At 37.6% G+C, this 26,282-nt stretch overlaps 1 protein-coding gene and 1 pseudogene across 2 annotated transcripts in view; one reads left to right on the forward strand and one right to left on the reverse strand.

The window, feature by feature from the left end:
• The window catches only part of DNAH7 (dynein axonemal heavy chain 7), a 267,164-nt gene that overhangs the window by 153,654 nt on the left and 87,228 nt on the right, over positions 1 to 26,282 (forward strand). For both annotated transcript variants that reach the window (XM_049615226.1, XM_049615227.1), the window contains 5 exons: positions 30 to 360; positions 2,561 to 2,907; positions 4,560 to 4,740; positions 8,113 to 8,298; positions 12,897 to 13,060. In XM_049615226.1, the coding sequence (XP_049471183.1) occupies positions 30 to 360; positions 2,561 to 2,907; positions 4,560 to 4,740; positions 8,113 to 8,298; positions 12,897 to 13,060 (1,209 nt within the window). The remainder of the gene's footprint in view (positions 1 to 29; positions 361 to 2,560; positions 2,908 to 4,559; positions 4,741 to 8,112; positions 8,299 to 12,896; positions 13,061 to 26,282) is intronic.
• On the reverse strand, positions 21,528 to 22,905 carry LOC125910892 (DNA-directed RNA polymerase II subunit RPB4-like; annotated as a pseudogene).

The raw sequence follows: 26,282 nt of genomic DNA on the forward strand, positions 1-26,282 counted from the left end.
CTAACCTTGTTTTATCTGTTTGCTCCCAGTGAAGTAATGACAATGAAGAAGAGGTATGAAGTGGGTTTGGACAAACTGGATTCCGCTGCATCCCAAGTAGCCACCATGCAATCTGAGTTAGAAGCTCTACATCCACAATTAAAAGTTGCCAGCAAAGAGGTGGATGAAATGATGGCAGTCATCGAGAGGGAGTCGGCGGAAGTCGCCAAAACTGAAAAAATAGTGAAAGCTGATGAGACCATAGCAAACGAACAAGCTATGGCCGCCAAAGCCATCAAAGACGAGTGTGACGCGGACCTGGCGGGGGCCTTGCCGATATTAGAGTCGGCGCTGTCTGCCCTTGATACTCTCACGGCACAGGTGAGAACACGGTGACACTCTTGAAGACACGCATCATCACAGCCTGAGAGTGTTTACCGTTGTGGCCTACCATCTGGTCTGTCTGTCCCAATTAGTCTCCACATTTAATGCAATCGAAATCATTTTCAGATTGGTGAAAGAATTCCCTAATTGACCTGGCAAAAAAGCAACGCGTGCGCCCATGAATTTGGGAAAAGTAGGGGCTCCCAGGTCGCTTAGTCGGTTAAGCCTCCGACTTCAGCTCAGATCACGATCTTGCAGTTCGTGGGTTGGAGCCCTGCGTGGGGCACTGTGCTGACAGCTCAGAGCCTGAGCCTGCTTTGGATTCTGTGTCTCCCTCTCTCTGTGCCCTTCCCCCACTCATGTTGTCTCTCTCTTCCTCTCTCTCTGTCTCTCCCTCTCTCTCTCTAATATAAACATTAAAAAAACTTTTTTAATTAAAAAGACTTTTGGAAGAGAAGAAAGCTGCCAAGTTTTATAACCTACCTTGAAAGCTCTGTTCTTTTGAGAACTTTGCACAATAACTTCGCAGCACAATAATGGACAGAAGCACAAGACTTTATGTATTTTGATTCTGAGGTGCACCTTTTTCATAGTTAGATGCTTTTGTAATTGATATCAACCTTACAACAGATGTGATAACATAATGTGTTAATGTTTGTTAGTGTTTTGGGTTTTTTATTTTTGTGATACTTAATAATATGCCTTACAATGTTATACTTTATAATAGCATGTCTTAAACTTGATGAAATGTATTAAAAATTTAGATGTGAAAGGGTTTCAGTTAAGAAAGATGAAGGTGATTTTTAAAAATAGTGTTGAGAATCATGACGAAACTTTTGGGTGGAGGTAGGAGAGACCATTAGATCCTTTCTTCACACCTCACTTCAAAAGAGATTTCAGAATGATTGAAATGTAAATATAAATAGCTATATTACTATAAAATAGTAGAAAATGCAGGTCATGTTTATATCTTGGAGTGGATTAGGTCCTTGGATTTCTTTGATATGAGAGAAATCAGAAAAAAAAAAACTAAGCAAAATTATTTGTAATATATATGCTCTGGATACTTTTCTGTTTTTTCATAACTAATAAAATTCTTTAAGTTATAAATTTTAGTCCCTAAAAACAACACATTTTTTTTTTTGTTGTTATAAACATCACAGAAGTGTAGAAACACGGGGGGGAAATATTTAAACTACATGGCAAACAAAAGATTAATATGCCTCTATGTGAAAAGCTCTTAAAAATCAATAAGAAAAAAATAGCCGTAAGATAAGATAGTAAACGATATAAAGAAGTAATTCACAAAAGAGGAAATGCAAATAGTCAATAAACATATGAAGATCTATCCTACTTCATTTATATTTTGAGAAATACAGATTAAAATATTTCTTTTGCCTGTCAGAATGCCTGGCATTGTTGCTAAGGGTATATGTAGTAAAACAGGCATCCTTATATACTTTATGGAGAGTAGTTTGTCAATATGTGTCCAAAGCTTTAAAAATAAAAGACATAAAGTTCTTAATTCAGCATGGAAATTATAATAGTAAAAAATAGAGGAAGAAACATAAGGCATGAGACTTATGGTTCATATCTATACATCAGGAGGTCATGCAGCCATTAAAATGAAGTGTTTCATAGCGTGAAAGGATGTCTGCTATATATTGTTATTGAAATATAAAAAGTTTTAAAACAGCATTATGTATACTATAATTCCATTGGTCAAAATGTAGCATATACACTAATTTGTAGCCTATATATACACAGAAGAACATATGGAAGAAATGTAAATAAAAATATTTCCAGTAGTTAACTAGCTATTATGGGATTATAGGAGACTTTTGTTTGTATATTTTCTCTGTATTTTCTAATGTTTATGTCTATTGCTTTTATAGTTTTTAAGAAGCTATAAAACTCTTATTTTGCAACGGTCAGATCTCTCTTAAGCATTTTTGAAGTAGACTTTATGTCATAAGTAATCTCACATTAAGGTATCTTTCCACTTTTCTTTTTCATTTTTAACTTTGGGACAAACTTCTCAATGCTTTTTGGCACAATTCTATCACTGCCACCATTTCTACACAATGAACAGAATGAGTTTCTGTATCTTATGGTTTAGTTTGAAAATAGGAGCCGATTATAAGTCATGCATAAACAAACAATTCTTTCCTCATACTTAGCATGTTGTTATTTCAAGGACATTACAGTGGTAAAATCCATGAAGAGTCCTCCTGCTGGTGTCAAGCTTGTTATGGAAGCTATATGCATCTTGAAAGGCATCAAAGCTGACAAAATCCCTGACCCAACAGGTTCAGGAAAAAAAATAGAGGATTTCTGGGGTCCAGCTAAGAGACTTCTTGGTGACATCCGATTTCTACAGTCACTTCATGAATATGACAAGGACAACATTCCAGCAGCTTATATGAATATCATAAGAAAACATTATATTCCAAACCCAGATTTTGTTCCAGAAAAGATTAGAAATGCTTCCACGGCAGCTGAAGGTCTGTGCAAATGGGTCATAGCAATGGATTCATATGATAAGTAAGTACTGACTGAAAAAAACCCCACAGGGGCTCCTGGGTGGCTCAGTCGGTTGAGTGTCCGACTTCAGCTCAGGTCATGATCTCACAGTCTGTGAGTTCGAGCCCCGCATCGGGCTCTGTGCTGATGGCTCAGAGCCTGGAGCCTGCTTCCGATTCTGTGTCTCCCTCTCTCTCTGCCCCTTCCCTGCTCATGCTCTGTCTCTCTCTGTCTCAAAAATAAGTAAAAACATTAAGAAAAAAACATTAAAAAAACCCCCACAAAACCCTGCTGTGTTTTATTTTCCCATTTGGTCATTTAGAGAATATAAAACTTAAAAGCTATACAGGTGAGAGGCTCCTTGGAAAATCACATCTAATACCTGCTGTATGTGTACATATCTACTGGAGGCGAGACTGTACCAATTATATGGTATAATAGAGTGTGCTGAAACTTTTTTGGACTCAGGAACCCTTTATACTCTTAAAAATTCTTGAAGACACCAAACCCTTTTGCTTATCTACCATATTAGAAGTTGAAATGGAGAAATTTGAACAACTATTAATTCATAAAAACATTACATGTTACATAAGTAACTTATTTTTTTAATCCACATTTTTCACACAAAAAATTATGAAAACAGTAGTGGTGTTTTATAGTTTTGTAAATCTCTTTGATATGTGTCCAATAGAAGACAGCTGGACACGCCAATCTGTTTCTTCAATCTGTTGCAATATATTGTTTCAATTGAAGTATATGAAGAAAATACAGCCTAAACACAGACGTTTTAGTTGGACACTAGAGGATCTCATGGACTCCCTGAAGGGGATGAAGCATGCCTTGGACCACATTTTGGAAACCACTAGCATAATATATATTCTTTGTGAGACAAGGAGCCTTTTTTTGATGATTGTGTGAGAATATATATATATATATATATATATATATATATATATATCTTTTACAAAACAGAAATTACTGGTTTATTCTTCAAAGAGCAACAGTTACAGGAAGTCTTTCAAACTCCTACAACGTTTGAATAATTGCGCATATATATTACACACTGCGTATATTTTGGATCATGATATGTTAATGATGAAGTTTAATTTAATATTTTGACATTTATTTAGAAAGCTAACACCACTGACTCCATTTTCCCAATAGACGATAATTTAGATCCATTCTTTTTCTTATATTTTCCCTGCTGTTACAACCTACATATTTATAAGACGGCTGGTTTTAGTTAAAGGTATATTCTGAAAATGTTTAAAAAGCAAAATGACATAGATAAAACACCTCACCCTCTCCTACAAATTAAGCCCTAACGAATCAGAATGTTTTCTGCAAGCACTGTCATATTTTGCACGAATACACGGTTCTCCTTTTGTAAAATCACCAATATTCATACTGTCAATAATCTAATATTTTACCATGAGTAAAAAAATTACTTATTTGAAAATGTTATGCATATTTGGTATCCGTTTTAATCATCATTTTCTTAAGTTCTGGGGTCAGGTTTGATTCTTAGATGAAATCTAGACTGTAGGAATCAGTGTCAGTTTTGCATAAAGATATGTTCTGAGGTTTGGTAAGGATAGAAAAGCAAATTCAGTGATAGGAAGTGCACTACAGTATAAAATGTATATCTGATTTTCTAATTTTCCTTTTTGCAGAGTGGCAAAAATAGTAGCTCCCAAAAAGATAAAACTGGCTGCAGCTGAAGGGGAGCTTAAAATTGCGATGGATGGTCTTAGAAAGAAGCAGGCAGCCCTACAGGAAGTTCAGGACAAGCTGGCCAAGCTTCAGGATACACTGGAACTAAACAAACAAAAGAAGGCAGATTTGGAAAACCAGGTATGTGATAATATAGACAAATATGGGAAAATCTTCATTACTTTAATAAGCATGATGTTTCTTGTAGCTAATAACAGCAACAATCCTGTTTTCTTCCGGGTTGGGGAAGTTGCCATTGGCAAATTATGGCCCACAGGCCAAATCCACCATTACCTGTTTCTGCATGACCCGTAAGCTAATAACGGTTTTGAAATTTTAAAATAATTCTCCATGTTATAGATCAGGAAACGGAGAACCAAAAAATTAAGTGACTTAGGCTGTGTAAGAGTTAATGGCACAGCTGAGATTAGAACTCAATACCAAGAACCATACTATGTTCACTGAAAATGATTCTAAGACTAAAAAGATTGCTCTGCCTTGGTGATAATGTTTGTAACAAACAACTGCTCAAATCTGATTATGTTCCAGGAAAAAGAAGTCAAAGTATTTTATAACAGTCAATGTTTATTGAGTGCTTACTAAGTGCAAGTCACTACTGTTTTGGGAGCAGTATGTACTATCTCATTTATTCTCAAAACAGCCTTCTGAAGGAGGTAGTCTTTTTGTATCATTTTGAAGAAACTAAAGCACAGAAAGTTAAACAATTTGCCTGTGGTCAACCCAGCTTCCAGGCATTAAGGCTAAAATCTGAACGAAGACAGTCTGACTCTAATAGCTCTGGTCTTTACCACAGTAGCAGACTGTTTCTTCCTATAGGATATAACCACAAATTCCATATTTGTACAAATATATGACATTGTGCTAATCTTTAGAAATATTACTTATGAGAGGGCATGATTTCCAAGTGGTCAGATTTAGTTTAAATAATAAAATACATGGGTATATAGTTTACTATAAACATTGTCAATTCTGCTATATGTTTGAAACTTTTATCTTTCATGATAAAATGTTAGAAATCATGGTCATGTAAAATGAACATATGCTTATATATGGACCAAAAATCTGCTTTTGGAGGAAAAATTTTAGTTAAAATATTTTCACTTAGTAATTTCTGATGGTAACTTATTGTAATCTGAGACATGATTCAGTTGATTATAAACATTATTGGAAAAAGAATGAAGAAGGAAACTAGGAAGACAGAAGATATTAAAAGAAGAAAAATTAAAAGAGAAAGGATTTAAATTTAGGAAGTACCAAAATTTTTACCAATTACATACCATTTGCTTTTTTAAACTTATCTTTAGATAAATTAATTTAGTAGTTTATATCTTTTGGTCTAAAAGCATTTATTTAATATCAATATTTTTTTAACTTTTTATTTATTTTAATTTTTTTAATTTAAAAAAATTTTTTTAACGTTTATTTATTTTTGAGACAGAGAGAGACAGAGCATGAACGGGGGAGGGGCAGAGAGAGAGGGAGACATAGAATCGGAAGCAGGCTCCAGGCTCTGAGCCATCAGCCCAGAGCCCGATGCGGGGCTCGAACTCAGGGACCGCAAGATCGTGACCTGAGCTGAAGTCGGACGCTTAACCGACTGACCCACCCAGGTGCCCCTAACTTTTTTCTTTTTTACATTTATTCATTTTCAAGAGACAGAGAGACAGAGCACAAGCGGGGGAGGGGCAGATAGAGAGGGAGACCCAGAATCTGAAGCAGGCTCCAGGCTCCGAGCTGTCAGCACAGAGCCAGATGCGGGGCTCGAACCCACAAACCGCGAAATCATGACCTGAGCCAAAGTCGGATGCCCAACTGACTGAGCCACCCAGGTGCCCCTTTAATATCAATATTAATAGCATCAGGAGGGATGTCTGGGTGGCTCAGTGTCCCACTTCAGCTCAGGTCATGATCTCATGGTTCAAGAGTTCGAACCCCACATCAGACTCACTGATGTCAGCACAGAGCCCACTTCAGATCCACTGTCCCCCTCTCTCTCTGTCCCTTCCCCCTCCCTCCCTCTCTCTCTATCTCTCTGTCAAATAAATATTTAAAACAAAATTTTTTAATGCATTAGGAAAAAGTATAAGCGAAATTCTTACTCCACAATAATCTACAAGCCTCTGCTTTCATCAGCTGTTTACTACTTCTCTTCATGTCATTCATTTTATTTTGAACCTTAAGCTAACTTTTACTTAGTTTTGTTTTTATCCAAGAATAATGATGCTAAGTCATTTAAAATTAAACTAAAATAATTTAGGCATTCTACTGGAATATTGCCATTGCATGGGTTGAAATGGCTTTTCTCCAAGTTTTCCACCATCATAATTATCCTTTTTCTTTTTTTAATCACATTGCTCAATTACATATAATCAAATTTGGTTGACAGTCTTCTGCACAAAGTAGGCTCTCAGCTATTGATTGATGTCCTAATTGAAGGTTAATTGCAAGTGTGTGACAAGGTTGACACAATTTAACAACTTGAAAATTATGCTTTGCAAGTAAGCATAAATTATTACTACTTTTAAACATTTAACCTTTAAAATCATGATTAAGTTGGTGTGCCTGAGTGGTGCAGTTGGTTGAACATTGAACTCTCCATCTCAGCTCAGGTCATGATTTCACAGATTGTGAGTTTGAGCCCCGCTTAGGGTTCTGCAGTGATGGAGCAGAGCCTGCTCAGGATTCTGTCTCTCCTTTTCTCTACCCCTCCCCCACTTGTGCAGGCACGTGCGTGCTCACTCTCTCTCAAAATGAATAAACGTAAAAAAATTAAACAAAATTATCATTAAGTCAGCCATAAGTTAGATGAGGAGAAGATTTTGATGGGATATTTGAAACAAAATACATTTAGAGTATTTAAAATTGAGGAAGAACATACTCGCGAGAAAGTTCTTTATTACTTAACTAAATTGCAGTATCTCCTGCTATAGATCATTTCCTTAAATAGAGCTATTCTTGGGGTGCCTGGGTGGCTCAGTAGGTTAAGCGTCCGACTTCGGCTCAGGTCATGATCTCATGGTCTGTGAGTTTGAGATCTGCATGAGGCTCTGTGCTGACCGCTCAGAGCCTGGAGCCTGCTTCAGAATCTATGTCTCCCTCTCTCTCTCTCTCTGCCCTCCCCCGCTCATGCTCTCTCTCTCTCTCTCTCTCTCTCAAAAAATGAATAAACATTTTAAAAATGAGAAAATAGAGATATTCTTGCACTACATGATGAATATCCATTATGAATTTCATAAACTGTATACACTTTATTATACATGCTTATTGTACATACTTTATTATGAAAATTTTAAAACATGTCATGGAGTTTTCAGTCTTGATGTAGCTGGAAAGTGACATAGCTCACATTTTTTTAAAGAGTTAAAAAAAATTCCAGATGAAAGTTTGTAAATAAAAAAAATAATTTGCCTCCGAGGGCAAAATCTTGCAGAATTTTCAATTTATTTTACTTGTGGATGTTGAGAAAAGCTGACTTTTTTTTTTTCTTTTAAGGTTGACTTGTGCAGCAAAAAGCTAGACCGAGCCGAGCAGTTGATTGGAGGCCTTGGGGGTGAGAAAACGCGATGGAGCCTTACAGCTCTGGAGCTGGGCCAGTTGTACATCAACCTGACAGGTGATATCCTCATTTCTTCAGGAGTTGTCGCTTACCTTGGCGCCTTTACATCTAACTATCGACAGGTAAAGAATACTAGTTGATTTCTAAGGTCTCTTCCTGACCCTCCCATTATAGCCAGCACTAATCTCATCTTAGAGGATTTTGTTTGCTTGCTTTTTGTTTTTTTTGGTAAGTATGGGGAGTGAAGTGTTTCCAAGTGATTTGTAGGTGTGTATCTTAGTTATTCTATAAATTGGCTTGATAGCCAGAAGATGCTATATCAAATATTCTTCTGAAATCAAATTGTTTTAGAAACAAAAAGATTGACTCCAAAAGGTAACATGAAATGGTAGACCCTGATGATAAAATTTTAGTTCCTAAACAACTATAAAGATACCAGGATTTTTTACATCTTTGTGTGTGTGTGTGTGTGTGTGTGTGTGTGTGTGTGTGTGTGTGTTTAATCAGCTTCTCCCTATGAGTTTCAGTAATGGATCATTTCAAAAATCACTTCAGAGACTGAAAGTTTAGGGGAGGAAAAGGCAAGCTGGCTTAGAACCAAATAGATTCTTTCCTTGGAAAACAAATACCAAGGGACGCCTGGCTGGCTCTGTCAGTTAAGCATCTTTAAGCATCTGACTGTTGACTTGTGTTGAGGTCATGATCTTACGGGTTCATGAGATCAAGCCCCACTTTGTGCTCTGTGCTGACAGTGTGGAGCCTGCTTGGGATTCTCTCTCCTCTCTCTCTGCTTCTCCCCTGCTTACACACACCTACATGCTCTCTCTCAAAGTATATAAACATTAAAAAGAAAGAAAGAAAGAAAGAAAGAAAGAAAGAAAGAAAGAAAGAGGCAAATATTGTGTTTTCTGCTTCAAATTTCCACCGCTTTGATGGATTCTGCCTCCTCTCTTCCCCCTTCTCTATAGCAACCTAGACTTTAACTTTTTTTAATGAGTTGCTGATGTCTCAGTTCCTTCCTATGAATTCATTCTGTCCTGCTCTGATCCTCTCGTGGGTCAGGGCAGCTGGCAGATCACACCCCATCGGAAGTTTCCCATTCAGTAGTAAGCAGAAGGTGATTGTGGCAACTCATTGTCTGCCCAGATGCCCTCCTGGCTTCCTGAGCTTCCGTGTCCAACAACCAGCGCCTGTGGCTCTTTTTTGGCAAACTTCCCTTGGGTTCTTAGAATTCACTTTGCCCAGGGTGTGGAGAGCCAGAATTGCTGAGATTTATTTCCCTCGAGGGCAGGCCTGGATGAATGACTGACAGGAGTGGGAGCATGAGGGTCTGTGTCCCTTCCTGCCGGTTGGAACGACTCTAAGTAGTAACTCACACTCCCTGTGGGACCAGCTGAAGCCACCTGCAGCACAGTGCTGGCTGATCCCTCACCTTCTAGCTGCTCCCCAGTCCTTTTACTGCTTCCCCTCACATCCTTTCCTTAATAAATCACTTCACATAAATCTTCATTTCAGAGTTTGCTTCTGGGAAACCCAGCTGAGACAAAAAAGCCTTCACAACAATTTTGGTTCTTCTCTCGCATCAAAACCTCTGGATACCAAGAGCCCTCCATAAATAGCTGGATCCCCTCCCTCCAAGCTTCATCTGAGTGGTTGTTAATTATTCATCAACCCCTTTGTAAAATTTCTGGTTCTCTCTATAAATAGAACATAGACAACTCCAATTCTTCTAGGATAATGGGGCCCGCAGTACTTCAGCTGCTGTGCCCATGCCAATCTGTAAAACAGAATCCTGTGGTGCTATAAGGCCTAGAGTTGAATTAATTCGAACTTTTTCACTTTTCCGGCCAACGGTTAAAGTCAAAACTGTTGTGGTGGTGGTGGTGGCTGTTTTCTCCAAGATGACACTCCTGATGGCCACTTTTTAAATTTCTACTATCTAGTGTACCACTGGAGTATTAGGCAAGGCTCTTGGCTTCTATGTAGAGATGCTTGTTCAGAACACCTCGTGTTCATTTCAGCTCTTCTCGGCCGCTATGCCCCCTTAGATATGTAACTGGGCCACTTCAATTTCTAACCCAGAATTAGGGTAACGTACCATACCTGTCAACGATGAACAGTAACTATTGCCTTCGCTACTGCTTTCCCATATCACTGACTAGTCTGCCAAGACCAGCATCAAGCTATATTTGACAAAGCCTTCAGATCTTCCCCCAAAGTCTACAGGCCGCCCCACAGCCTGACAACAAAGAGATCAAAACAGGCCAGTAGGAACGGTGTATAAGAAGGCCAAATTCAAACCGGAAATGCTTGATACCCCTCCTCCCTACACAGCCACACCACTCGTTCCTGGGAACAACAGCCAACCCAAACAGAAAGTCAGATGATAGTCTTTAAGTGCTCCTAAGAGGTGACAGTTTTGCCCCCCATTGTTTGCCCAGCAGTGTCACACCTACAAATATGTGGCATTATGTGGCAAAGGGACTTTGTTATTAAGGTTGCTAATCAGCTGAACTGAAAATAGGAAGATCATCTTTGGGCTCGATTATAGGATAGTATCCTTTTAAAGCAAAGTAAGAAAGTGCCCAAAGAATGATAGGGACGTGTTAAAGGAACATAAAATGTAGTTTAACGTTACTTCCACTGGCCACATCAGCAATAAATACTGATAGTAACATAACTCATTGAATAAAAGATGTGGGCCAAATGAGTGAAGAGGTCCAAAAGGTACAGACTGATAGTTAGAAAATAAATAAGTCCTGGGATTTAATGTACAGCATGGTGACTACAGTTAATAATGATGTATTATATTTTTGAAAGTTGCTGCAAGAGTAGATCTTCAAAGTTCTCATCCCAAGTAAAACATTTTTGTAACTATGGTGATGGATGTTGACAACTTACCGTGATGAGTTGTCACACAAAGAGTGAATCGTCTTGTACACTTGAAACTAATATCATGTTATAGGTCAGTGATATTTTTAGAAAAGACACGAAGAGAATAGAAAAAGGTCGATCTATACTGACATAAATGAATAAATTTAAAAGAATGAGTGCCTGACAAAACCTAGATATTTTCAGCTGTGAGTATCTCCTCACGAAATGTTATTAATTACAAAGGGAAAGGGGAAAAAAGCAATGCAGAGGCTGTAATCCAATATTAGACAAGTACTGCCTTAACTCGGTTTTGATTCATAATAAAAACTCTGAATTCCTTTGTGTGGGTAGTTTGCTCAGCCCTCACCGCAACCATTTCCTGTATTGGGCTCTAAATCTGCAGCTTATAATAGGCACCCAGCTTCCAGCAGACCTCAGATACGTAACACCTGAAGATCCTTCATCACTGTACCTGAGGAATTACTCAAACTACCCAGTCCTTAGGAAGCCCAGGCAATATAGCTAACCCTATCACATACTGCTTGCATATATAACTGCCTCCTACAGTTTCACCTTGCTGTTACCCTGTATCTGGGGGCAACTTCTGGTGTGGCAGCTTTCTCCCATTTGGCAGTGTAAGTAACAAAGAGTTCTGCCTTTCATCTATCTGAGTGTCGTGTGTCCCACCACACAAAGAAGATTTAATTATACCTAAGATCATACAATTATGAGGCAGAAGCCTGGCAGGCAACACCTGAATCAAGTGATAAAAATCACTATCATCAATAAATGAACAGTCTGAAATCTTGTACCACTGATTGAGTGCAATGAGAAGAATACGACTACATTTTCTATGATACTGTTGCCAAAGATGTGTAACCTGAACTGAATCATGAGAGAACATCACAGAGACCCAACTTTGGGGCATTCTACAAACTAATTGATTGATCAAGGTCATAAAAGTCATCAACTCCCCCTAACCTGTCATGACCTTTCATGTGCAAACCTAAAGGAATGTTGGTGGACCCTGCTCAGCAGGAGGCCGAGGGTGATGGTGGTGCCCACCATGCCCCCTCTACCAGCACCCCTCCACACACAGCATCTCATCCGCCTGTGGGCTCGTACCAACACCTTGTGTGTCTGTGCCTCTTCCCCACGTCTCTTCCTAACCTATTTTTTTCTCTGGTCATGCCTTGCACTGTTTCTGAACTCTTACATGTAACCTCAGATTGGACCTTGACTTCTAACTTTCTGAGTGTGAACCCGGACTTAAAGTACCCTTTTGGTTCCTGAGTAGCCTAGCAAACTATGCCCTAGGTGGGATATCCCAGACTCCAATATGTATCCTGGTACACATTGTTGGTGCCTGATAGTCCTGCCATGGTCCCTTTCCCCAGGCGTGTGAGAGCCAGAAAAAAAGGTTTTCATTTTTTAGTCCCCTACCAGTTCAAATTAGATTTATGCCATAATACTAAGGCTTGCTGGTTATTTGTAATTTAAAGAAAGTACATAGAAAGATGATGGTCTCCAACTACTTTGTCGAGTGAAGCTTTAGAATAATAATTGGATTATTTTTTTTGTTTTTTTCGGATACAGCATTCTGACGTCAACTTCACTATTAAGTGATCTACCTAAAATTAACATTGGATATAGTTAATTTTCATTTGAATGTATAGTGGACCTTCTAAATAATAATTTTATTTGAAAAATCTGATAAATTATTTTTGAGATGCAGTTTCAACAATGGTTTGTTGACTCAGGGAATAAAACATAATCAAGGAGTTGACAAAGTATTCATTTGGTAACCTCCAGCCTCATTTTTGTATCTCTTGTGTATGTCTTAAAGAACCAAACGAAGGAGTGGACAAATTTGTGCAAAAACAATGATATTCCCTGCTCTGATGATTATTCTCTTATGGGTATCCTGGGAGAAGCAGTGACAATTCGAGCCTGGAATATTGCTGGGTTACCTTCAGACCCATTTTCCATTGATAACGGGATCATCATAATGTAAGGAAAATATTTTTCTCACAAATGATCTCTATTAATCAGTAGATTTATTTATCTGTGCATCTTTTAAACAATTATAGCTAGTAAACTTTTATCGTATTGGAAAAAATGTACTTAAATTATTAATTAGCTAAATTAAATATGAATAATCGCTTCCTTCTAGTAATATTAAAATGACGGCATATTGGAGGCTATAGTAAACAATCAAAAACCCTAATGACTTTTGCTTAATTTTTAATCAATTTTTAGCAAATAGAGCAAAGCCCTACCATGAATAAGTGAAGTCCAAACTGTTGATTCCCGTAAAATTACAGGGTTTTGTTATTGCAGGTTAACGAAAGGTACAATGGTGGGTTGGTGGTGGTGATGGACTCAAGTGTACCAAATTCTTAGTCCCTCCTGGGTGTGGGACCAGCTCACTGATATGGATACATTTCTGAGTCCTGGGCTGACCAAGACTTTCAAGATAGTGGCCATTGTTCCTGGAATCTCCCAGTTAGTAGATAAATCCCATGGACATTGGGCTGGAAGAACACTGCAGGCTCACCCATCTTCACCTTTCCTCCAAGTCTTATCTCCCCAAAACCAAAAACTTCAGCCTGACCCAGTGTAAGGACAATTATGATTCATGTTACCTCCTAGTTCACATTACCATGCACCTTCTATCACTGGGCCAGTCTTCTTGGAGGTTTTGGCATATTAAGAATAGCACAGGTAAACCATCAGGAGAAATGTTCGGTTCTGTGTTGCAAGACTTTTGATCGGTTGTTAGTCTACTACTGAAAAAGCAAGTGATGTAGTAGTACTTAATTTAAAGTAAAAATGGCAGAGGCATGTGAATTTTTTAAAATTCCCTTCAAATAACCGCTACGTATGAAGATGAGTTATTCTTAAATTTTTTGGGTGTAGTATTTATTTAATTATTCCACAATTTAAAACTCTGGTGAATACATTTCTTTACTGCTCGACAAATGATCCTGACATATATATGGACTTATTTAGCATTTATTTACCGAATTGTTCTACCAGAATTTGAGGTATGTGCAATTTGAATATAAAGTAAAAATTGCTAAGACCACTTAGGGAAGTTATACTTGAGACAAGCCAATCCTTACAATTGGGCCCTGAATTAATTTCAAAGCTTTCTGGTCATTAAGGCAAAAAAGAAAAGTGTGTCATATAGCTCTCATTTTTTAACTAGGTAAATTGTACTTAGACAAACTTTTTCAGGAACTAAACTTAAATGTAATTATTTTGTTGATTTGGAGAAAAGACTACAAGGCTTTTCTTCGGGGAACTAAAATTAAGTACTGGGTGCTCTGCTCTGACAATCTAAATTAATCCAGAAGAGAAATTATAGGATCTAGATAAATGATAAATATGTACATTACTTTGCCACTGAAACAGATTTTTTAAGTGCCTTTTTTACAAGTACAGGATAACAACTAATTTTTTTTTTTAATTCCTTAACCAGGTAGGTGGCATGCAGAGTGTTTGCATTGATGTTTAATGTGAGAATACAATTAGGCATTGACCTATATGGGAGATTTCTGAAAGTTTAGAAGTCTACTTTTGCTTTGTCCAGCTGGACCAATTAACATCAGCCTTAAGAATAGTCACATTTTTGCTGTTTTTGCTACTGTTGTTGCCATTTTTTTCCCCTCCCAGAAAAAATACTTTGCTTTTTCCCAGCATTTGTGAATATAATTGGCCATGTCCCTCATAATGGTAGTTATGTCTTTATTGTTTTGATCTGCAATTTATATACCTTTGTTCCACCTCTCAGGGTATCTATAACCATTATATTCATTGGAGGCTAAATTGCTTCTTATTTTATAGCAAATAAATGTACTCTTTCTTTTGGGTCCAGTCATATTTCAATAATAATAGAACTATTGGTGATTATTTTTCAAGATAACAAACTCACATTTCAGGAGAGAAAGGGGTAAAACATGATGTTAATGAGCCAGAACCCCTACATTTTTGCTATTTGTTTATAGAAATGTTGAAATATTAGCAAAAAGTTATGGTAGCAACTTTACTAAGAAAGAAATGTTAACCTTTTTATCCTTGGCTTATTTTGTCAATGTATTTTGGTGACCTCCTACTGAGAGGTTTCAGTAAATAGGTTTAAGGTGATCATTTTGAAGTGTCAGATAAGTATCTTATTTACTTGCCTACTGTGTTCTTCTCTTCCCCAGAGATACTTGCTTGGTAATGATAATACCTAATACTGAGCACTTACTAAAGACCTAATCCTGTGCTAAGTGCTTTTCACATGCTATCTCAACTGACTGAAGAGTTGATGATTTAGGGAAAGGGGAAGAATCTATAAGATTTAGATAAATTGGATTATAATTAACTTTTGCAGCTATTGACAGTTGAAGGTCCTTGGCTAATCAGAATTTCAAGGGCTAGTGATAACATTAAATGTGATTGGATTGTATCTGAACATTTCACAGGGAAATAGTATTAACATTGTTTAACAACTTGGTAAATAAATCAGACCTATATCTAATATACCTCTGCTTTTTAAAAAATGTCTTTTAGTTTTCATTTCTGTAAGAGTCAGATAAATTCAGCTTATTTCAGTAGCAGTAATAACAGAGAGGAGCACCCACCTTTCATTGTCTGCTTTTATCAATTTTTATGTATGGACATGTGTAAAGAGGAAAATAATAAAACTCTTTGAGATGCATCACCATTACATATTTAAATTTTATGTCCTTCCCTGCACAATAGTGAACATGTATTATCACTGTATGCATTTTTGGGGGCACCTGGATGGCTCAGTTGGTTAAGCGTCCAACCGTTGATTTCATCTCAGGTTGTGATCTCACGGTCTGTGACATCAGGCTCTGCACTGACAGCATGAAGCCTTTTTGGGATTCTCTTTCTTCCACCCTCTCTCTCTCTCTCAGAATAAATTAAAAAATCAACGTTTAAAAAAATGTATTTTTCAAAAACCCCGAAGAGCACCAAATTAGAATCCTCTCTAGACCATCACAAAAGAACAAACAGTATTAAAACCTGGAATGCTGAGTCTATAAAAATTCAGTTTTCATTTGGGAGCCACTGGTTTTAAAGCATTTCTGGATTCAAGAATGTTTGGTGGAGGAAGTAAGAGAGAAGATTGTGTAGAGAAAAATGTCTTATCAAAAAATAATGCAAAATAATAGTGGAGAGGAAGTAAACAGGAAATGCGGTGCTTGTTCATTTCAAATTCAGGATTTATATTCCTCCAAAGACTGAAGCTGTTTAAACCAATGTGTGTTGCATATAGCTCTCCAAAATAATTGCTGTTAAAACCAGTACACTCTTTTCTACCTACTCTGAAGAATGTCTCCTTTGAAATTTTATTCATTTAATATGTTACGCTGTAGAAGTCCTAATCTTTAAAAGCAAAATTTGCTTTAGGGGCACCTGGGTGGCTCAGCTGGTTAAGTGCTCGACTTCAGCTCAGGTCATGATCTCTCGGTCACCAGTTTGAGCCCTGCATTGGGCTCTGTGCTGACAGCTCAGAGCCTGGAGCCTGCTTCTGATTGTATGTCTCCCTCTCTCTCTCTGCCCCTCCCCTGTTTAGGCATGTGTGCACGCGCTCTCTCTCTCAAAAAACAAATGAAAACATTGAAAAAATTTTTAAAGCAAAATCTGCTTTAAAAATAAAAAAAAAAAATCAAAAACTGAAGTTACAAAATTGTCCTGCTTTTCGATCAAAAACATCTCATATTGGGATGCCGGGGTGGCCTAATTGGTTGAGTGTCTGACTCTCAGTTCCAGCTCAGGTCATGATCTCATAGTTCATGAGTTCAAGTCCCACATTGGGCTCTGCATGGACACCATGGAGCCTGCTTAGGATCTTCTCTCTGCCTCTCCCCACTCTCTCTCTCTCTCTCTCTCTCTCTCACAAAAATGTAGAAAAACACAAAAATAAATAAATAAAAACTGTTTTAAAATGTCATATTGAGGGTATTATTTGGAGAAAATAAGTTTGATATAATTGTTAACTAGGTATGGAACAGCATACCATTATCCTTTTTCCATTGAATTGCTTTTACACTTTTGTTGAAAACAAGTTATCCACATATGTGTGGGTCTTTTTCTGGATTGTTCATTCTGTTCCATTGATCTATTTGTCTTTTTAAATTTTTTTTAATTTTTAACTTTGTTTTGAGGGAGAGCAAGTAGGGGAGGGACAGAGTGAGAGTGAGACAGAATCTCAAGCAGGCTCCGTGCTGTCAGCACAGAGCCCAACACGGGGCTCGAGCTCCCAAACCGTGAGACCATGACCTGAGCCAAAACCAAGAGTTGGACACTTAACCAACTGAGCCACCCAGGCAACCCTGTTTGTTTGTTTTGGTGCAAACACCACATTTTCTTGATTAGCATAGCTTTATATTAGGTCTTGAAGTTAGATTATATATCTTCCAACTTTGTTTTCCTTTTTCGGAATTGTTGTGTCTATTTTTTATTTATTTATTTATTTTTTTTAACATTTATTTATTTTTGAGACAGGGAGAGACAGAAGATGAATGGGGGAGGGTCAGAGAGAGAGGGAGACACAGAATCCGAAACAGGCTCCAGGCTCTGAGCTGTCAGCACAGAGCCCGACGCGGGGCTCGAACTCACGGACCGTGAGATCATGACCTGAGCCGAAGCCGGATGCCTAACCGACTGAGCCACCCAGGCGCCCCATGTTGTGTCTATTTTTTACCTCTCAATATAAGTTTTAGATTCAGTTTTTAAATATCTACAAAAGATCCTTCTGGGATTTTGATTGGAACTGCATTCAATCTACACATCAATCTGAGAAAACTTGACAAGTCTTCTATAAATACATCTTTATTTTTTAAGATCACCTTTGATCTCTTTCATCAGTATTTCCTTGTTAGACTTACACCCAGTATGTCTTAATTTTTGTGTGCTATTATAAATGGTGCTTTAAAAAAGTTTATTCAGTTGTTCATTGTTGGTATTAGAAAAGCAGTTGAAGGGCGTCTGGGTGTCTCAGTCAGTTAAGTGTCTGACTCTTGATTTCGGCTCAGGTCATGATCTTGTGATCATGGGATTGAGCCTTACCTCAGGCTGGGCCTGGAGCCTACTTAAGATTCTATCTCTTCCTGTCTCTCTGGTCCTCCCTCCCAATAAAAAACAGAAAAAAGAAAAGCAACTGATGTTTGAATATTGACCGTGTACATTGTGACCTTGATCAATTCATTTATTAGATCTGTGATCTTTTATATAGGTTCATTATGATCTTGTATATAGACAATCATACTCTATGCAAATAGACACAGTTCTATTTCTTATTTTCTAAAATTATGCCTTTTATTTCTTTTTCTTGGCTTATTGTACTGTCAGGGACTTTTTATGTTTACATTGGCAAGTGTAAGAATATTTGCCATAAAAATATAATTTACAGTGTTGCACATTGTTCCTTTTACCCAATCTTAGGGGAAAGGAATTAGTCTTTCACCATGACGTATTATATTAGCTGTGGGTTTTTTGTATATCCTTTTCATCAGGTAAAGGAAATTCCCTCTGTTCTTAGTTTGCCGAGGGTTCGTACCATTTTACATGTTAAATTTTGTCAAGTGCTTGTTCTGTGTCTATTGAGATATTTTTTTTTTTACTGTTTTTCAAGCCTCAAGTTTAATAAATTTGAATAAAACCAGAATGAGTACAATTTTCAGAAAAGTTTCTTCCAGTTAATTTAGCTTTCTTATGAGGGTTTGACAACATGATATTTTTGTTTTAATGTGCAGTATGTTTTGTTTCTGGTTTTTGCAAACATGATACAATGAGCCTTACAGTGTTGCACAGATGATTGGATTTTGCAGGGTCTCCTGCTAATGATTCTGAATAGTAAGATGTGACCTGGGACCAGAGAGAACAATGTCCAGCAGAATGTTGACCAGACTTTGAATCTATAACATAGCATGACATTGCTTTTTCAAATAATTCCCTAGTACAAGTTTGTTTGTTTTTTTTTTTTTTAATCTACTTCTAATTATCTTATGGCCATTTATCAGTGCCTAAGTGTATGCCAGGCCCATATATACTTTCATACTCTGAGACATCTCATGGATTACTGGCACAAGCGGGCACCCCAGTAAAGATGGCGGCACTGCCTGCTCTCTTGCCAAGTAGCGCACGGGCCTAGATGGTACCTGAGGTCTGCCTTCCACTCTGTTCTTTCTCTTCCATCCCTTCGTGCCAACCTGCACACATTACTGCCTCTCTTTAAAAACAGTTCTGCAGGGGCGCCTGGGTGGTTCAGTCGGTTGAACGTCCGACTTCAGCTCAGGTCATGATCTCCCAGTCCGTGAGTTCGAGCCCTGCTTCAGGCTCTGTACTGACAGCTCAGAGCCTGGAGCCTGCCTCAGATTCTGTGTCTCCCTCTCTCTCTGCCCCTCCCCTGCTCATGCTCTGTTTCTCTCTCTGTCTCAAAAATAAATAAGTAAATAAAATAAATAAATAAAATTCATTTGGTTTGTTTTCATAGCCTGATACCAGAACCCGTGGTGTAGTACCAAATTCTTGCACTAATTTCTATGAAGCAAGCTATCTGTATACCCTTGCTCATCTGATCGAGCTACTAATACGAGCTAACATTTATTGGGGCATAATGTATGGCAGACACTAATAGGCTCTTTTTAGTAATCTTCTCAATCTTCTTAAAAGATCTATGGAATAGATACTATTGTTATCCACATAACTTACAACTCAGAACTCTGATAAGCCTCAAAGAAGTAAAGTTGTCCAAGGATGAAAAGATTATTTCCTTCAAACGTTGATCAAGAATATCAGTGACTTACAAACCATGTCATTTCAGAAATTGAAAGAATTTATGAAAAGTTTATTTCTGCCTTGGCCAGCAGACATCAAACAATCTGTTTTGTTTTTTTTTTATTCTTACTGTATTTTTAAGTAAAATCTACACCCAATGTGGGGCTTGAACTCCGTGACCCTGAGTCATTTGCTCTACCAACTGAGTCAGCCAGGCGCCCCAAACTATCTTAACTTTTAAAGCTGACTTTGTTAGGGCCTCTGGCAAGCTCAGTCCACAGAGCATGTGACTCTTAATCTCCAGTCATGAGCTTGAGCCCGACATTGGGTGTGGAACCTACCCAAAAAAGAAAAAAATAAATAAAAAGAAACTTTGCTGTTTCTCCAAACATTTTTGGGATCATGCATTCACTGGGAGCCAGCAAGTGCCCCAAAGAAAAATCTCCAAATTGTGAAGAAAATAGGCATATTTCCTTTCAGAAAAATCAAAGCTAAAATGTTTAGCTATGTATTTTTTTTTTACCCCTTTTAGCAGTAACTGTGCCTTGCATAAACCTCATTGGCTACGATACTGCCACTGCACAAAGCTAGCATGTTTAGAAATTGAAGAGTTCTCTCCCCCACCCCCCACAACTACCCCGCAAATAGAGTGCCTACATTGTAGCGACTCAGGAAGAGGCAGGCTCCCTCCTTCCAAATCACCTCCATCAGAGAACACCCACTGCTGAGTGGCAAGTCAGAGGTTTGGATTCAATGCCCCATACAAGGAGTCTTCAAAGTGTTAGACCTTCAAGTCTGGCCTATGAAGGAAAAAAATCTTAATTTGGGAGTGAGAAAACAGTGCTTTAGGACCACTGACTCCAAACCTACATCCTTCAGAACTCCAAGAAAACAGGCCAAGTACCTATCTACCTCAGGGCTGTGGGCCCCAAGATGCTTGGAGTTATCCTCATGTGTGATTACTTTCGGTGATGCCCTTCTTCCTTGACTTCCTTGACTTCTGGCACAATGATGCCAATGCTGTCTCACAGTCACTAACACTATTCTGTCTTTGAGAATTTCAGATGATGATACAGGTCTGGTTCAATTCTTCCTTTTGCATTTATATTTGGGGGCTCCTGTTTGGGTGTTTTTGTTTTGTTTAAGCAGGCTCCATGCCCAAAGTGGGGCTTGAACTCATGACCCCAAAATCAAGAGTTGCATGCTCTAACCACTGAGCCAACCAAGTGCCCCTTAATTCTTCCTTTTGCATTTAGGGAAGACTGCTGTTTCCTATGCTAGTTTGATGTGCTCTAATATAGTGTCAAAAACTACAAACACACTGAAATTAAAACATGAAATCTTAGGAATCAAAAATAACCCAGGGGCAAAAATAAATAAATACATAAATACATAAATAAATACCAAATAAATAAAATCTTAAGGGGCACCTGGCTGGCCCAGGCAGCAGAGCATGTGACTCCCGATCTCGGGAGTCATAAGTTCAAGACCCACATTAAGAATAAAGGTCACTTAAAAAAAAAATTAAGAACAATTTTTAAAAAAATAACACAAGGGCCAAAACCCTGGTGTAAGCTAGTCAACAGTGTAGCTCATATGCACCTCTCCATCTCACCCTTCCCAGAGGCAAGGTCAGGGCATCCATGGTCCAGTTGTCCAGTTTGAAGTAGCACCTAAACCAAAACCAAGCCAGGTTGTTCTATCCAAAAGAAGCCCAAGTGTCTTCTGCAAAATAAGTTCGTGTAAGTCGGAGGCAGACCCCAGGCCAGCGGGGGATGTCGTTCACTCAGCAGCAGGGTGATATTTGGAGATTAATATTGAGAGCTATGCATGGTTTGGATACCGTCAAGAATCTGCTGTAGCTCCTAACCTTCAAACCACCCCACCGGGCTTGGGGTCAGAGCCTTCCACTCCTCAGCAGGCTCTGGGCAAATGTTGGCCAAACAGGCCAACTCAAACTTAAGAAGCTTCTCCTAAAGCAACAAGCTGCGGACACTGGCAATGGACTCTCCTGTTGTTGAAATGACTGAGACGGGCTGTGACATTTAAAGTTTTCATGAAGACCTCAGGAAGTCCCTATGCAACCTCTGTACTCTCATTCTGTGGCTTTCGATGCTCCAGGAGCATATGAACTTCTGAACTGAGTAGTGTCTCAGCTGTTTCATACTCTCTGGGAAAGATGCTGTTGAGACATCCTCCTCCGCGTCGCCGGCCCCCATATCTACACCCCCAGAAGCAGAGAGATGTGTGCTTTAAGTTTAGTTTGTTAATATGGTGAATTTTACGGATTTATTTTTTTGAATGTTTGACTAACCTTGCATTTCTAGGATAAACCCTACCTGGTCTTCATGTATTCTCCTTAATTATATACTTCTGATTCAATTTGCTCACACTTTGTCGAAGATTTTTACATTCTGTTCATGAGGGATATTGGTATGTGGTTTCTTTTGTTGGCATGTCTGCAGGATTTCATTATCAAGGTAATGCTGGCCTCATAAAACAAATTGGAGAGTGTTCTCCCCCTTTCTGTTTTCTGGAAGAGATTATGTAGAATTATTTTTCTTAGATGTTTTGTAGAAAGAACCAAAGAAACTATTCGCGCCTAGAACTTTCTTTGTTGGAAGACGTTACCTATGATTTCAATTTTGAAGGAGTTAAAAGACCATTAAAGTTATCTATTCTTTATAAAAAAAATTTTTTTTAATGTTTACTTAGAGAGAGACAGAGCATGAGCGGGGAAGGGGTAGAAAGAGAGGAAAACACAGAATTTGAAGCAGGCTTCAGGTTCTGAACTGTCAGCACAGAGCCAGATGCAGGATTTGAACCCACAAACCATGAGATCATGACCTGAGCCTAAGTTGGATACCTAACCTACTGAGCCACCCAGGTGCCCAGCAATTTATCTATTCTTAAGTGAATTTTGGTAGTTTCCATCTTTCCAGAAATTGGTCCAGTTCAACTAAGTTGTTAAATTAATGGGCATAGAGTTGTTTGTAGTATTACCTTGTCATCCTTTTAATGTCCGCAAGGTCTATGATTATAATCTTCTCTCTCATTCCGGATATCAGTAATTAGCATTTCCTTTTTTTTATTTTATTTTTTCTTGATCAGCGTAGGTAAAGCTTAATAAATATTCTGGATCCTATCTAAAAATTAACCTTTCATTTCATTGTTTTTATCCACCTTTTTTGTTATCCATTTTATTGACTTCTGCTTTAATATTTATTATTTCTTGTTTTTGGCCTAAACTACTCTCTTCTGTGGTTTCCTAAGGTGAAAGCTTGTTATTGAGTTTAGATTCTTCTTCTTTTCTAATCTAAGCATTTACTGCTATACATTTTCCACTAAGCACTGCTTTAGCTGCATAGCACAAATTTTGATATGCTGTATTTTCATTTCCTTCAAAATATGTCCTATCTTGAGACTTCTTTATAGGCCACTTAAAAATATGTTTTTAAATTTCCAAATACTTGATAACTTTTAAGCTATTTTCTATTATTTTTTGTTTTTTTACTTAATTTCATTATGTTCAGAGAACATACATTGTAAGATTCCAGTTGTTTTAAATTTCTTTGTTTTATGCCATAAATAGGGTCTTTCTCAATTTTCTATGTATACTTGAAAAATATTATTTTGCTATTATTGGGTAGAGGATTCTCTTTTTTTTTAAGGCTTTTATTTATTTTTTATTTTTTTATTTTTTTAACGTTTATTTATTTTTGAGACAGAGAGAGACAGAGCATGAATGGGTGAGGGTCAGAGAGAGAGGGAGACACAGAATCGGAAGCAGGCTATAGGCTCCGAGCTGTCAGCACAAAGCCTGATGCGGGGCTCGAACTCAAGGACTGCGAGATCATGACCTGAGCCAAAGTTGGATGCTTAACTGACTTAGCCACCCAGGCACTCCAAGGATTCTTTAAATGTCACGTTCAATTGTGGCATAGTGTTGTTCACATCTTCCACATCCTTGCTAATCTGTCTATTGATTGTCTCTTCAGTTCTATTAGTTGTAGCTTCATGTATTTTGGAGCTCTGTTGTTAGATGCATAAACATGTAGGATTGTTAGGTCTTTGTGATAAATTGACTTTTTTATTATTATGTAACATCCCTCTGTATCCCTGATAATTTTTCTTGTTCTGAAGTCTACATGTAATTCAGCTTTCTTTTGATTAGTGTTTGCATGGTGTATCTGTTACTCTTATCTTTAATATAAATGTTATTTAAAGTGAGGGTATCTTATAGATAGCATACAGAGCCTATATTTTTTCCAGTCTGATAATCTCCCTCCATTAATTATACGTTTAGACAACTTTACACTTAATGTGGTCAGTATAATTGAATTTAGATCGACCATATTATTATTTTGGGTTTTTGTTTTTGTTTTTGTTTTTGTTTTTGTTTTTGTTTTTACATGTGATTTTTGTTGCTCTGTTTCTCATATCTCATTCTTTTGGATAATTTGAATAATCCACAATTTTTAGTATTCCACTTTAATTTATCTACTGGATTTTTTCACTATAATGCTTTGGATTATTTTTTTTCCCAATGTTTATTTATTTTTGAGAGACAGAGACAGAGCACAAGCAGGGGAGGGGTAGAGAGAGAGGGAGACACAGAATCCGAAGCAGGCTCCAGGCTCTGCACTGTCACCACAGAGCTCAGTGTGGGGCTCAAACTCACAAGCCATGAGATCATACCTGAATCAAAGTCAGACGCTTAACCATCTGAGCCACCCAGGTGCCCCTGCATTATTTTTTAGTACAAATTTTTATGTCTACTCAAATAATATTTTCCTGCTTCAATTAAAATGTAGAATTCTTCTCTTGGTGGCAATGTAAACTGGTGCAGCCATGCTGGAAATTCCTCAAAAAATTAAAAAAAGAACTATCCTATGATCCAGCAATTGCACTATTAGATATTTACCCAAAGGGTACAAAAATACAGGTTTGAAGTAGTACATGCACCCCAATGCTTATGGCAGCATTACAAACAATAGGCAAACTATGGAGAGACCCCAAATGTCCATAGGCTGGTGAATAAAAAAGATGTAGTGTGTGTGTGTGTGTGTGTGTGTGTGTGTGTGTGTGTTTTATAAAAGATTACTCTTCTGTCAAAAAGAATGAGATCGTGCCATTTGTAATGACATGGATAGAGCTAGAATGTATTATGCTAACTGAAATAAGTCAGAAAAAAACAAATACCATATGATTTCACTCATATGTGGACTATGAGAAACAAAACAGATGAACATATGAGAAAGTGAGGGGAAGAAAAGAGAGGGAAACAAACCACAAGAGACTTATAATGATAGAGAACAAACTGTGGGTTGATGGAGGGAGGTGAGTGGAAGATGGGCTTGATGAGTGATGGGTACTAAGGAGGGCACTTGTGATGAGCACTGGGCATTGTATGTAAGTGATGAATCACTGAATTCTACTCCTGAAACCAATATTGCACTGTATGTTAACTAAAATTAAAAAAATAAAAATTGTAGAATGCTTGCAACCATATAGGTCTCCTTTACCCTCTCCTGATTATGTTATAGTAGTCGTATGTAATATGTCTGTATACTTTGAAGCTCCCCCTAACTGAATGTTTTTGTCTCCATATTTATACATATTTTAAATAAATTAAGAGGAGAGAAATAGTCCATTATATTTACCATTTTGTTGCTTTTTTCCTAAGATTGACTGTAGTATCATTTCTCTTCAGAGTGAAGAACATTAGAATTTAGAGGGAATCTGCTGACAAAGAATTTTTTTAGTTTTCATGATCTGAGAATATTTCACCTTTATTCTTGAAGGTTATATTTGGTGGATATAGAATTCTGGGTTGACAATTCTTTTCATTCTTCTGAGACTGTTCTACTATGTTCTGGCTCTGTGATTTCTGACATGAAATCTGCAGTCATTTGCATGATTGTCATCGATGTATAATGTATCACTTTTCTCTGGCTGCTTTCAAAAACCATGCTTTCAAATCTTTGGTTATCAACAGTTTGATTACAGCGTATCTGGGTGTGTGTGCATTTCTGTATGTTTTTTTGGTTTTTAGTTTCTCCTTTTTTTGAGGATTGCTAAGCTTTGTGAAACTGTATGGTTGTGTGTTTCACTGCGTTTGAGAAAGTTTCAGCCATTATATTTTCAAATATGTTTTCTGCATTTACCTCTTCTCTCTTGGGACCCCCATCACATGAGTGTTAAACCTCTTAATATTTTCTCACAGATCTTGGAGGCTGTGTTTGTTTTATCTTTTTTTCTCTTTAGTATTTAAATTGGATTATTTTTATTCATCTGTCTTTTAGATTACTGACTTTCCTCTGTCATCTCCTTTCTACTATTGAATCCTTACACTGGATCCGATTTCAGATATTGTTCAGTTCTAAAATTTTCATTTGGTCCTTTTTATTCTTTCTGTTTCTCTGCTGAGAAC

This window comes from Panthera uncia, assembly GCF_023721935.1.
Source record: "Panthera uncia isolate 11264 chromosome C1 unlocalized genomic scaffold, Puncia_PCG_1.0 HiC_scaffold_3, whole genome shotgun sequence".
NCBI classification, from domain to species: domain Eukaryota; kingdom Metazoa; phylum Chordata; class Mammalia; order Carnivora; family Felidae; genus Panthera; species Panthera uncia.